Source organism: Coptis chinensis, chromosome 3 (assembly GCF_015680905.1).
Source record: "Coptis chinensis isolate HL-2020 chromosome 3, ASM1568090v1, whole genome shotgun sequence".
Classification (NCBI taxonomy): Eukaryota; Viridiplantae; Streptophyta; class Magnoliopsida; order Ranunculales; family Ranunculaceae; genus Coptis; species Coptis chinensis.
Window position 1 is genome coordinate 101,789,055 of NC_141458.1, and position 12,567 is coordinate 101,801,621.

The 12,567-nt window shown below is 34.3% G+C and overlaps 3 protein-coding genes and 3 long non-coding RNA genes across 6 annotated transcripts; 1 reads left to right on the plus strand and 5 right to left on the minus strand.

Moving 5' to 3' along the window:
* Positions 1–732: 732 nt before the first annotated feature.
* LOC147512254 (protein FAR1-RELATED SEQUENCE 5-like) lies at positions 733–1,607 on the minus strand. The gene is made up of 2 exons (XM_086598686.1): positions 1,403–1,607; positions 733–1,277 (listed from the first exon to the last, which is right to left on the minus strand). Exons 1-2 carry the CDS (start codon positions 1,605–1,607, stop codon positions 733–735), a joined length of 750 nt encoding a protein of 249 aa, XP_086454812.1.
* Positions 1,608–3,176: 1,569 nt separating this feature from the next.
* On the plus strand, positions 3,177–6,408 carry LOC147512255 (limonoid 1-O-acetyltransferse-like; the record flags this gene model as incomplete). The annotated part of the gene is made up of 1 exon (XM_086598687.1): positions 3,177–6,408. A coding segment is annotated over one exon (885 nt), but the record flags the coding sequence as incomplete, so codon positions are not given.
* LOC147512256 (uncharacterized) lies at positions 5,659–6,404 on the minus strand. Its single transcript, XM_086595236.1, has one exon. It carries the CDS (start codon positions 6,271–6,273, stop codon positions 5,899–5,901), a length of 375 nt encoding a protein of 124 aa, XP_086451362.1. The 5' UTR covers positions 6,274–6,404; the 3' UTR covers positions 5,659–5,898.
* Positions 6,409–7,983: 1,575 nt separating the features above from the next.
* Positions 7,984–8,540, minus strand: LOC147512257 (uncharacterized). The gene is made up of 2 exons (XR_015214855.1): positions 8,458–8,540; positions 7,984–8,315 (listed from the first exon to the last, which is right to left on the minus strand). It is a non-coding gene; the product is annotated as an uncharacterized LOC147512257 (long non-coding RNA).
* Positions 8,541–9,343: 803 nt separating this feature from the next.
* Positions 9,344–11,227, minus strand: LOC147512258 (uncharacterized). The gene is made up of 3 exons (XR_015214857.1): positions 10,565–11,227; positions 10,116–10,172; positions 9,344–9,569 (listed from the first exon to the last, which is right to left on the minus strand). It is a non-coding gene; the product is annotated as an uncharacterized LOC147512258 (long non-coding RNA).
* Positions 11,228–11,289: 62 nt separating this feature from the next.
* Positions 11,290–12,060, minus strand: LOC147512259 (uncharacterized). The gene is made up of 3 exons (XR_015217158.1): positions 11,739–12,060; positions 11,450–11,607; positions 11,290–11,364 (listed from the first exon to the last, which is right to left on the minus strand). It is a non-coding gene; the product is annotated as an uncharacterized LOC147512259 (long non-coding RNA).
* Between the last annotated feature and the right edge of the window lie 507 nt (positions 12,061–12,567).

Here is a 12,567-nt window from a genome sequence, read left to right on the forward strand (position 1 = left end):
TTCATTCTCTCCGTTTTCTTCTTCCTCCCCTTCGTTTGAGAAATGTTGGGATTTAAAACCAAGAGCTGAAAAGAAGATTTAAGAGTTAAAATCAAATAGGATTTTTATCATTGCAAAGATAAAAAAAAAAAAAAAAAAAAAAAAAAAAAAAAACTAAATAAATTACCTGTGAGGTATCAACTATAGGCTCTTCAACTGGAGGTGCTTCATTATTCATTGCATCCGTTTTGTTGATAGTTTCCTTGAGCTCCGAAACTCCAATAGACATTTCACTCATCTTCTGAATAAAATATGCATATGTCTCAACACTAGTTGATGCATCATAAGCCAATTGAGTAGCAACCTTGATACAATGGGCAACTCTTAATGGCTCATGGTCTTCATGACCGACCACTAGTCCACCATCAAACACCGCTCAGATGTGTTTGCCTTTTAAGGCCCACCGTTTCAAAATAAAATGATCCGAATCTCTTCGATGTCATAACGCTAAAAAACTTTAAAATGTGAGCACAAAGTAATCCTTCGAACTGAAAATTCTTACATTCACAATTACCCTCCAAAGTTCCTCTATTAAAAGTCACTTTCCAAATTGAAGTTTGCTTAATGTCTCTTGTCTTCACCGTATAAATTCCTGTTCCATGTATATCTATCTCTTCTCCAACAATTCTATACTTCATCTTAGCCTTTTCTAAATGTTTCTTGAATTTATTGAAAGCACTAATGGTATAAACTTTACCTGCATGCTTGAGGAGGAAAGCCATCCTTAGCCACAATGCGAGAAGTATGTTCGTTGCGGTAATCAGATTCCCTTTCATTCCTGGCTATCGATTCCAAAGACCTCTCATTACCATGGACAAATTCCATAAGTGTAGTCGTCGAACTAACGAATTGATCATAATGAGAATTCATTGATTCACTTCGCCCAGTCGTATGCATACCAGCAAAAAAAATGTCATTGTGATAAGCCGGAACCCAAGACGTACGGTTTTTATATATTTCTGTCAACCAAGTATTTTCAGTCAAGTTATACTTCAACAAGTAGTCTGACCACACCTTTTCAAAATCAACAATCCTATATGACTTCCAAATAATATATGTAAGCTCTGAACACAAAGCATCGAGCCTATGGTAGACAAATGACAACTTCTCTGAAAATTTCTGCATAATGTGCCAAAGACAAAATCGATGTCGAATAGTAGGGAAAACTCTTCTAACTGCTGCAGTCATCGCTAAATCTTGGTCAGTAAGTATTGAAGTTGGTGGACGACCACCCATAGCTGCAAGCCATGTCTGAAACAACCACACAAATGTCTCTTCGTCTCTCATCAAGTAGCGGGGGCACAACCAAACTGAATGGACCTGCATGTGGTGGTTGACTCCATAAAAGGGGCAAACGGCATACCGTAAACATTAGTTCTATATGTTGTATCAAAAGATATGACATCCCCAAAGTACTCATATTGGACACGGGACCTTCCATCAACCCAAAAGAAATTTACTACTACACCTTTTGTATCTAATTGAACGGCATAGTAGAACTGAGGATTTTCAGCACTCTTCTGCCTAAAATAGTGAAGCACGGCTGTTGCATCATTATCTTTAGGCATTTTTCTCGTCAAACCATAATGATGGTTCCAACAATGCTTTCTCCGAAACCCAATCTCATCCCCATGGAAAACGTCTGCCACTTTCCCTACGTATATACGTTGTCATGAAAAACCTCTCAAAACTCTTTTGCGAAACGGGGCATATTTTTGTTACCTTTCATATATTGTCTCTTTGATGGAGTGATTTAAACCATGGCTATGGCGATTTTCAGCCAAACTCACATCATATATATCTTCAAGTTTTCTTTTTGTAACTCGCATTCTAGCTTGGCAACCACATCTAATAGTCGAAGTACTTCTCGAAGCTACACCTTCAATTTCTTCTTTCTTGTTATGGACCCCTCGTGAGCAAACCAATAGACAACTAGAAGGCAATTCCACACCCGTTTGTTTTTATCCGTAGTCCCAACACGAATCTCAAATCCCTCCTTTTACCAAACTCTCTCAGTAGTAAGTCTTTGCTTCATCAACACTATTAAATTTCATACCTAAGTGTGGAGCAACTAATTTATTAACGCCATTATTTTGAGAATCGAGACAACAAGAAGAAGTGCCAACAAAGCTCTAACATTTTCTTCCATTTCTAGCAAAAAAAAACAGAGAAAAATATCAAATGACGAAAATAGATATTAATGACTCCCATATATTAAATTGACAATTTTAACGCGTCTATTCTAATTAGCAAAAAGCGATTATGGTATAAAAGAGGGCTATAGAGCAATTCTTCGAGAACAAACAACTAAGAATTCTAATTCAAAAAGAAAGCACTTAAGTTCAAAAGGACAATATCAAAGCAAAGAATATTAACTTCTTACAAAATCGGAAAACCAAAAGAACGATAAAATAAAGATTAACTTACCTTGGTTTCTGAGAGATGACTAATTCCAAAAAAATAGTATAGTGATTTTTTTGTGAAAAAAGAAAGATAATGGGCTCTAATTGAATAGTCGGGTGATCTTTTGTGAAGAAGAAACCGGGCGTGGGTTTCTCTGTAGAGAGTGAGTGAGGAAGAGAGAGGAAGAAGAAGTCTCGGGGTGTTTTGTTGGGTTTTGTTTTTTATGAATAGAAAATCAAAATGACCATTATACCCACTCTGATTCTTTGTTTGATAAGGAATAGTTCTTGGGCGTTGGATGGGTTGTGATCAAACGGACGTGACGAAATCAAAGATAAGTCATCAATTGGAGTTGTCAAGGTAGCCAGCCCTATATATATATATATATATATATATATATATATATATATATATATATATATATATAAAAATTATTTATGTGTGTGTGTGTGTGTTTTTCTAAGAATATAATATAGTTTGGTTATCCAAAGACAAAAACAGAGAAAAAAGTAATTAAGTTGATTATTGCAAAAAAAAAAATATGAAATTCAGTTTTGCATTCTAGTATTTTTTTTTTTTTTTTTTTTTTATTTGTTTTCAAGTAGAAAACTTCCAAAGTAAATTTGGCATATTAACTATTCTTTTTTTTTTTTTTTTTTTTTTTTTAAATTATAATTTTTTTAAAATACAACTTAAATTTTCTTAATAAATGTATAAAATAATATTGATTGACCTTAAATACTCTGGGTGAAAATCCTGGGTCCGTCGCTATTGGTGTGTACATAGCTCATAAAGCCGTTGATGCCTCCTCTTTCAGTTTATTCCTCAATAATTGGGCTTCCATTGCAAAGGAGAACAATGAAATTCTTCATCACCCAAAACTTGACCAGACATCTCTATTTCCACCTAAAGAGGTATCATCATATATACCTGCTACTGGAAGTGCAATACACAAGGTTGTTAGTAAAAGGTTTGTCTTCGACTCGTCGAATATAGCTGCACTCAGAGCTAAGTCTTCCAACAAATCATGTGTAGAACACCCAACGAGGGTGGAGGCAGTTTCTGCATTGATATGGAGGTGTGCCATGAATGTAGTAAGAATGAGACCCGTGTCTGCAAATCTGATATCTGTGGCACAGCTGGCAGTGAATTTGCGTGGAAGAATGCTTCCGCCTCTGTCTAATCTATTTTTCGGAAATCTCATGATTAGTACAGTGGCAACATCAACAACAGACAGCACCCCAGAATTGCATTGTTTGGTGGGTCAGTTGCGGGATGCAATAAAGAAAATTGACAGTGACTACGTAAGAAAACTTCAAGCTGATGATGAGCTTTCAATGTTTTTTAATTCTCTCAAAGATTTGAATGAACAATATGCCAAAGGTGAGCTGGAATTTTACACATTTTCCAGTTGGTGCAGATTCCCTTTCTATGAAGCTGATTTTGGGTGGGGAAAACCTATTTGGATAAGTACTAATAATACTGTCTCTAAGAATGTAATTATGTTCATGGATACTAAATGTGGCAAGGGAGTCGAAGCATGGGTTGCGTTGAATGAAGAAGACATGGCTAGATTTGAATGTGAACCTGAGCTCATTGCTTTCACTAAGATGGCATGAAACTCAAATATACAAATTAATTGTACGTGTTAACTCAGAAGTCTACGTATTTGTAAACACGAGGTGTAATCTTAGTCACACAAACCGTGTGAAGTGCCTATCGCGCTCCGCTCTAAAACCTCACTCTCGAGGTTTAGGTGCCAAACCGCCATAAAACCGCACTCTGAGATTTTTAAAACCGCGCTCTCAATTTTTGTAACCGCGCTCTCCGAAATCTCAACAAAAATCGCCTCTTTCCTTCAACAAAAAAGATTGATAACTATCTTAGAACTTATTTTAGGTCTATCTACAAGAAATTTCAGTTAAAAGAAGTAATATTTGGGTCGAGATGATAAAAAAATCAAACTTGACATGTGTGTGTTCACTGGTTTACATGACTTCTGGCAAACAAAGAAAGGAAAAAAAGAAGAGAATGGAGTTGGATATTTTATATTAAAAAAAATAATAAAAAACTAAAGATAATGAATTAGTAGTAATCTGGACTAAGAAATTTCATATGTTTATTTTCTTTTTATTTTTTTGTAACTATATTTCGAATATCTAAACTTTATTTTGTTTGAATAATTTTTCTTACTACTTTGTTTTACAAATATATGTATTATTTATATGTTATATACACCGCTCTCAAGGCGCTCTGAAACACAGAGCTCCCGCTTCCGCTCTGGTGACTAAGGGTGTAATCAGATGGACCATAATATGAAAAAATTAAAGTTCAGAATTGGGGAACAAGGGTAGAGATTTGGAAGAACGAGACTCAGATATCTCAGATTAGAAAAGACGAAGGAGATAAAAGAAATGAAGATTTGATTGAATGAGAATAGGGCTTGTAGAAGATAATAGAATAAATAATTTGGTTGACAATTGGATCCAATTTGGCTGTAAACTATAGCCTTATTATCCAACATCAGAGATTCACTCTTTGACTTTAAGCTCGAAATAAAATGAACAGTGAAGAACTTATTAATTATTAACTCCAAGTTTCAATAAACAATTCGAATAGTTGACATTGGTATCTGATTTCCTCATGGAAGAAGTCTAGGTCCAAAATAGCTCAACTTGAAAGTTGAAACTCCGTGATGTTTTAAGCCTAACAACAATAATTTTGATTCAACGACTTTAATGACTAATGGTATCTAACTACAAAGAAATTTTGTGATACAAGATACTGTATACCAGAAGTCCAGAACTACCTCCAAAATACCAAAACTATACATGATAATGTCTCTATCCAAGCTAAAGAAGATTGGCAGTAGACTGATATATATCCCCTACAAGAATAGAAGTACAATCTAGTTAACAAATTCAGGACACTTAACACAAAGAAATGATGAAATATGGTTCTATATTCACCTTAACAAAATTCAGACAACCTATCCATGTCCAATGCATGCTAAATCATCAAACACACATACTAGCTACAAAAACAACAAATCCAAAAACCTCATAAGTATAAATACTCACAAGTTTCCAGTACCAAGAGTTGATGAATACAGACATACAGTCAAATTAGAACATCAAGAACAATTTACAACAACATCAAACTTTGTGCTAAACCAACTTCAAGAATCTCATCATCAATACACAAAACCCCAAGAAATAAAGCTACCAAAAAATCCAAAATAATTCATAAAATCAAAAACCAATTTTACAAAAGTAGAAGAAGAAATGGGACTATTAACAAGCAACCAACATCATATCATCCATCAGATATACCCATATAGTCCATACTACTAAGATCATTTTGATAACATAACCTTCAAGGATTTCAAGCACATACAACTCTTAAAACAGCTCAAAAAACAGTAAGAATCACAAACTCACAAATACCCATTAATAATCACCACCATCCATAGACCACTTGAGTGTATCTTTCTTTAAGCCACCTAAAATTCTTCCTAAAACTCCCCTTAACTTTCCCTTCAACTGAATACACCTTATAACTAGCTACCCTTTTCTTCCTTTGCAGCTCAGGATCATTAAAGTTCCATATTTTTGAAGACGACCCATTACTAGTTTTTTCTTTCTTGAACTTCATTTCTTTGTTTTGAACTTGAGGTTGTGATGTTGCATATGAAGCACTGTAACATCTAAGATCTTGAGGACCATATGAAGAAGGTCTACTGTTGTAGTTGTAGTTGTTGTTGTTGTTTCCATAGTAAGTTTGAATCTGCATCCTTCCATCTCCGCATGACTTGGATCTAAAATCATCCATTTTACAACTCAAAGATTGAAACTTTGAGATGAAAGATTTCTTCAAACCAAGTGTGGAATGTTGGAAAAAAAAATAGCAGAGCCAAATGAACAAGTAAAAGCAGGATGGCCCTCTTTTTTATTTCTTTCTTTTTCTAACAACTAAAAGGCATTCTTGTTCTTTTTTATTTAGTTCAGGTTCGCATGGATCCAGAAGTTAAACATAATCTTGTTACGGGTCACTGCATAAACACGTGGAAGATTGAGATAGTTTATTAGTGAGTCAAAATTTTGGATGACCGTGATGCTGGGTTAGGAAAGAACATTAGGGAGTATGGGATGTCTTTCTCATTACTGGTTGAAAGTGCTTTATTACTGTCACTTTTTTACGTTTCGGAAATGCGTTTCACGCGTAGATTCGAGGTGGGATTCCCAAGTAAGAACACAACGGTTAAAAATCTCAAAATATTTTTTTTTGGAAGGCAAAAATCTCAAAATATTCGGTGGAGAGAGTACATTATGACTTTATTAACAGTCGATTCCTTTTTCACTTTGTTATTCCAGCCCGTGGTTTTTTTAGGGGCGGCAGTTTTATACAAGACCCAAAATATCGAACTCGATCAATATATCGGTGTACTCAAAAACCGATATATATCGGATATATTCATTATTTTGGTTACCATTCCAAACTATTTAAAATATCGGAAATATTAGATATATCGGACATATAATATCGGAAATATTGGAAATATATCGAAAATATATTGGAAATATCAGATTTATATTAAAAAAATGGTCAAAAAGTCAACCGATATATATCGTAAATATCGAATATATCGATTATATTGGCGATATAAAGTTTTATATCGGAAATTCCGATATATATCGGGAAAAAAGAGTTATATATTCGGTGGATATATGTCTGAAATATCGATGTCGGTGTACCAAAATATCGATATATATCGGATATATCGGCGATATTTTGGTCCATGGTTTTATATGCGACATGCTAACCAGACACGAATCCGATACGAAATTAGTAGGTTTAGATTAGAAAAAAAGACTTTTGGGTCATTCAAGCATTGACCCGCTGAACCATCATATCACTGGATTGTATTAGAGTCACATATGTTAACCCGAATAATCCGTTAGTAGACCCAATTAGTTATGAATATGATAGATCGGGTCATCAATCCAAGATAAGTTTCTTTATATTTTAAGATCTCATCATCCCAATTATCTAAAATAACCAAAGAGAAAGATTAGTCGTCATATTGATTCATTCAATAATTATATGTTTCATTATTCAATTTTCATTGATATGTAATTAAATTATAAATGATTTTTAAAAATTAATACTTGTTATATATATATATAGTAGGTTCCGTTTACAACACTTTTTATACAAACGTTTTATACAATACCATTTGAAAATATGAACTAAGCCTTGATTATTTGTAGATATGATCTTCACACCATGGAGATCATCTCTACAAAAATTCAACTCATTTAAAAACTCCTAACCATAAGAAAAATTGTTTTCAGCCTATCAATTTTTATTAACGACCTAGATATATCGATTTTGTAACTCTTTTTTGGCAAACTTAGAAATAGTCAAATGACCCGATTTTTTGTGGAGGTTATATCCACAGTGAGAGCATCTTATCCACGAAATATTAGCCCTTAAATCATCTTGAAGACTCCAGTAGAGAGTATTGTACAAAATGTTGTATAAAAAGTGTTGTAAACGAAATCTATATATACTAGCTAAAATGCACGCGCTCGCACGTGGATGAAAAATAAAAGTGTAGGATGAATTTTTAGTATTTACAGATGTCAAAATAATATAAAAGCAACATGCATCAACATTAGGTTGCAAATTTTAGGCTTTCATGACTATACAACAGAAGTAAAGCTCAGTTCAAAAGTACTAAATTGTTTATACAACTAATTTGTCAGCCTCTTGCAAGGTTTAATACTTTTATAACTTAGTTGCCAATGATGGTCCAAAGTTATTGCACCAAAGTTGTTTACAGTACTCACGCAGCTTGTTCTTGACCAACCCTGCCAAAAAATAAAATGAGTCCAAATTCAATCTAATATAAGAAGGAAGAGCATATATAGTACAAAAAAAATATAGAGAAGAGCTTACTAAAACTGTCATGCAATTAAATTAGTCTGCCTAAACATAAATGTATAAAACAACCTCATTCATGTCGCCATCCATAATTTTAAACCTTTTTATAATGATTTGTAGCAACTCACCGCATGTAGTGGCATGGTGAAAAAAAAATAAAATTGTCGTTAGCTATAAACTAAATATTGTACTCGTCGTCTTGGAAATAAAGCTATGGAAAGAGATTTAGTTTGCAGAAGAAAAACATAATAAGAGATATCAACACATGATGATTAAGGATAAAGTGATAACTTAATTTTTTTGAAAGGACACTACCTAAAAAGAGAAAATTGATACATGAACCGCCAGGAATTTTTGACATTGCAGAGCTTTATCAGATTGTAACTATATGTGCATAAATGGTTCTCTTGGTAGACAATGCCTGAATATCTTGATCATCTGCATGGTAGTTAAGCCTTTATAATTAGCTTGCAAAATGCACGTATAATATATTCAACCAGCTGGATATTCAAACAATATCAAAATCCCTAACATTTTTTCCCTTTTAAACTGATGATACATGAACATGATGATCAGGAGAACTTGATACTTGATATGATCCTCAAGTCACCCTCTCCCCAAACTAAATTTGATGACTCAGTTACAAAACCATGTGTTGAAGGGAATCTAAAGTGCTTGAAGTGTCACAATAGAAACGAATATCTTTAAAAAGTCCGAGCCTTTTGCTAATCCCAGTTGAATTGTAGATGTAATAATGGTGTCTTTGAAGGAGAGCTTCTATGGGATTGCAGAATCATTAGGAGGGATTAACAATCGGCAAAGCCATCCAAGGGTAGATACATAGCACCTAAGCAGTTTCAGAAAAGTTATCAAACTTAGAGGAGTGACATACTTTAGTTTTTCGGTAAGGTTGAGATGAAAGGTTCATGTCAAACCAAAGAAAGTTTTCCTCATGACTACCCACAATAAGATGATCACTGATGGAAAGTTAACACCATAAAAGCAAGTTTGGTGTGTAACTCGAGAAGATTTGTCAACAAAGAAAAGTGATAAACAAACAAATTGAGCAATGATAACAAAACCTGTAGGATGAATTGCAATGGAGGAAACCTCACGAATGCCTGGCTCCAGCGTCCTGATGAGCTTAATCTTTCCATCACATTTGATCCATATATTTGGTGCTATTGACATCAAAGATGTCAGACATTTCTAGGTAACTTGTTTCAAGTGCTCCAGTCTAAAATGTAATCAGATCATATCATTGTTTTTATGGAATAGGTAATTTGTTATTCAATATAGCAAAAATGCACGTCCAGCACGTGTGAATCTGAGTGAATACTAAATAGTCAATGTATAGAGCATCGCCTTCAAACCTAATAAGTAATAGAAATAAAATAGGAAAACGAAAGAATAAAAGGAAAAAAGGAAAGAGAAAAATCCCAAGATAACCCATTTAAAAGCCAACTATTGCAAAACGGGGCTACAAATTTGTAAATAATATTGGCTGATTATTGAGAGGTGACTATAGCAAACTTATACAACCTAGTGGTTAATGGGCCGAGTACTCAAAGCTCTGCCACATCTCATTGTAATGTGTCCTAATAGAGAAAAGAAATGCAATAATTCATATTGAATCAGCTTAATCGCCTACAAAGCAAAGAATAATTTTGTGGTTGTTTGAAGAATAATTTCGTGTTGTTTGTATAAGGAAAGGAAAATATATCCACCAGTTTCTCCAGAGTAAGCAAGCTAGGAGTAGACTTCAGCTATTAACTTCTAATGACCTTGCATTACAAAAGCGAGAATTAAAAGTTTAACATTTTTCATGGAAATTAAAACACCATTTATATGTATCAAGAACACGAATAATTGCTAAGCTAATTCAATATGTGACACCCCAATCTTACACTGGTTAGGAGGGTGGTTTTCCTATCTAGTTCAATTATCATCAACGGTGTTTAATAGAATGTCAAATCAGTAATAAATCAATATTAAACTCTTCAGACAAAATTTCCTTCCTAAACCCATCAATACTTCTATGTTACATAAATTAGCATACCAAGTGATTAGAAGTAGCTTCGGCCTAAACTTAATAAAGTTATTGTACTACATAGTTCACATGCTAGTCAATTCTAATAGAAATTGTAAAGTACTTGAATCAAACCAGTAACAATACCATGAAAGTGCGGTCTCATCGTAGGAAGGATCATCCCGAGATACTGAAGCAATTTATGGCCACGCTAGGAGAGATGAGAGTTTATTCTTCGCACTACTTTAGTGAGGACCCTTTGTGGTATGTGTAGTGAGTATTCTCATGTATGTCAAGCTAGTGTCTTTAGATCTTGGAAGTCTTTGTGTGCCTCCTTTGAATGATCCAACTCTTATAACTCTTATGGAGGCTTGTAAGTTTCAACTTTTAATAAAGCAGGTGGGGTCTTAACCCCATAACTATATAAAAAAATGAAAAAATAATAAAAAACACCAAGAAAGTGAGAAGCAATGATCTAGGACATTTAAGATCTGCCGACAAACCAAATCAGACCTAAAGTAATGCCAATTATTACTTGGTTTCTTACTTTTAACTAAATATGCCATCATTTACTTGGTGTACTGATGCGAAAGTTGAACAGCAGAAATTAAAGCCTCTTTTGCATAGTATACAAATTATTTGCCTTATAGCGACTTAGCAGACATTGCAGTATTTGTATTGCTTCATCGCGGTTTTCTCCTTGTATTTTAAAATAGCTCTGGTTAAATAGGAAAGTCATATCAATCATCCGTTACCAACTCAATCGTTTGAACCATTTAACCACCACCTACAAAATACATAAAACATGTAAAATACTAATTAAAATTGATGTAATGAGTTATGTTGCTTAGAGCTTCAGTGGCATTAATCTTACAAGTAAACTTCATATATAACTCTGCCCCTGGGAAGATGATCAGACTTCTGCAAAATGCCTGAATCCTGTAATTCTAAAGCCAAAACTCTGTCACTTGAGTTGTACACTTGTACTGGAAACTGAAATGTTGGTACATGTTATTGCATGGCAACTCTTACTCTGTACGAACTATTGCTACAATTTAGGTTGATTGATTAGTATTCCAGGTATAGTGTCACCATTTTCACTGATTCAAATGGCAGCTTCAATCGCCAATCCTTCCATTTTCAGCTCATTGGTCTTCCTTTACTTAAAGGATCTCTGTTCTCGATGAAGACTTACACAGACACAAACATTATTAGATATTAGTTGTTTCTATTAAATCAAGTCCATATTTGATAAAAGAAGAAGAAAAATATTGTTAGACATCAACAATATTGTTAGACATCAACAATTAATTTAACACACCTGTTTTGCAGTTTTGCTTTGAAGATCAAGAAGATCAAGAGCTCTTTTGATCGCCAAGGAATGCAATTTCTGATCCGCAAAACCCTTCTCGTGCTTAATTTTCTTGACTCGTGTTGACATGAGGTTGCTCCAGCCAGCCTAACCACACCCCAATTCTCTTGAATTCTTGACATGCCATTTCTGTTTCATCAAAGCAATCCAAACCTCAATTTCAGAATATTTCATAAAAAAATACATAAATCATAAGTGACGAACTCCAAACAAATTGAAAAGTTTCACCTTTCAGCCAAATCAGGAGTTATAGGCTAGAATGGGGATATAGAGAGTAATACACAAATAAACCATGCAACACCTTGGCGTAGTGAGCGGGGAAAATATTCAAGAGTTACGGAACCCGAGATAGCGGTTTGTCTTCCCTTTCTCCCAAATCTGTAAAAGCTAAAGTAGTGGTAGTATCTATCTAGAGTCATCTTAAATGATCCAATCAACACCGGCTCCAACAGGCACACCGTGATCTTACGTGCAAGTGATGCCTTCGACTTGATTCTTTATCTCTAACCTATCACTTGGTGGCGGGGACCGCAGGTTTTTCCTAAAACAATTTTCTTGAGGAAAATCTGGTGCGATCTTCCAATCAGCCCGGGAGGCCAATTAGTATTGACACTTGGTTTCTTCTTAGACTTTAACCGGTTTTGGTTATCGGTTGTGAAACGAAACAAAAGTGGGCTGGTAATTACCATCATCTATCTTCGAGATAATAAAGAGGAAATGAACCAAACAGGGTTCATCATCCGGAAGCTTTGAAATTTTTGACTATTTACAATGAAGA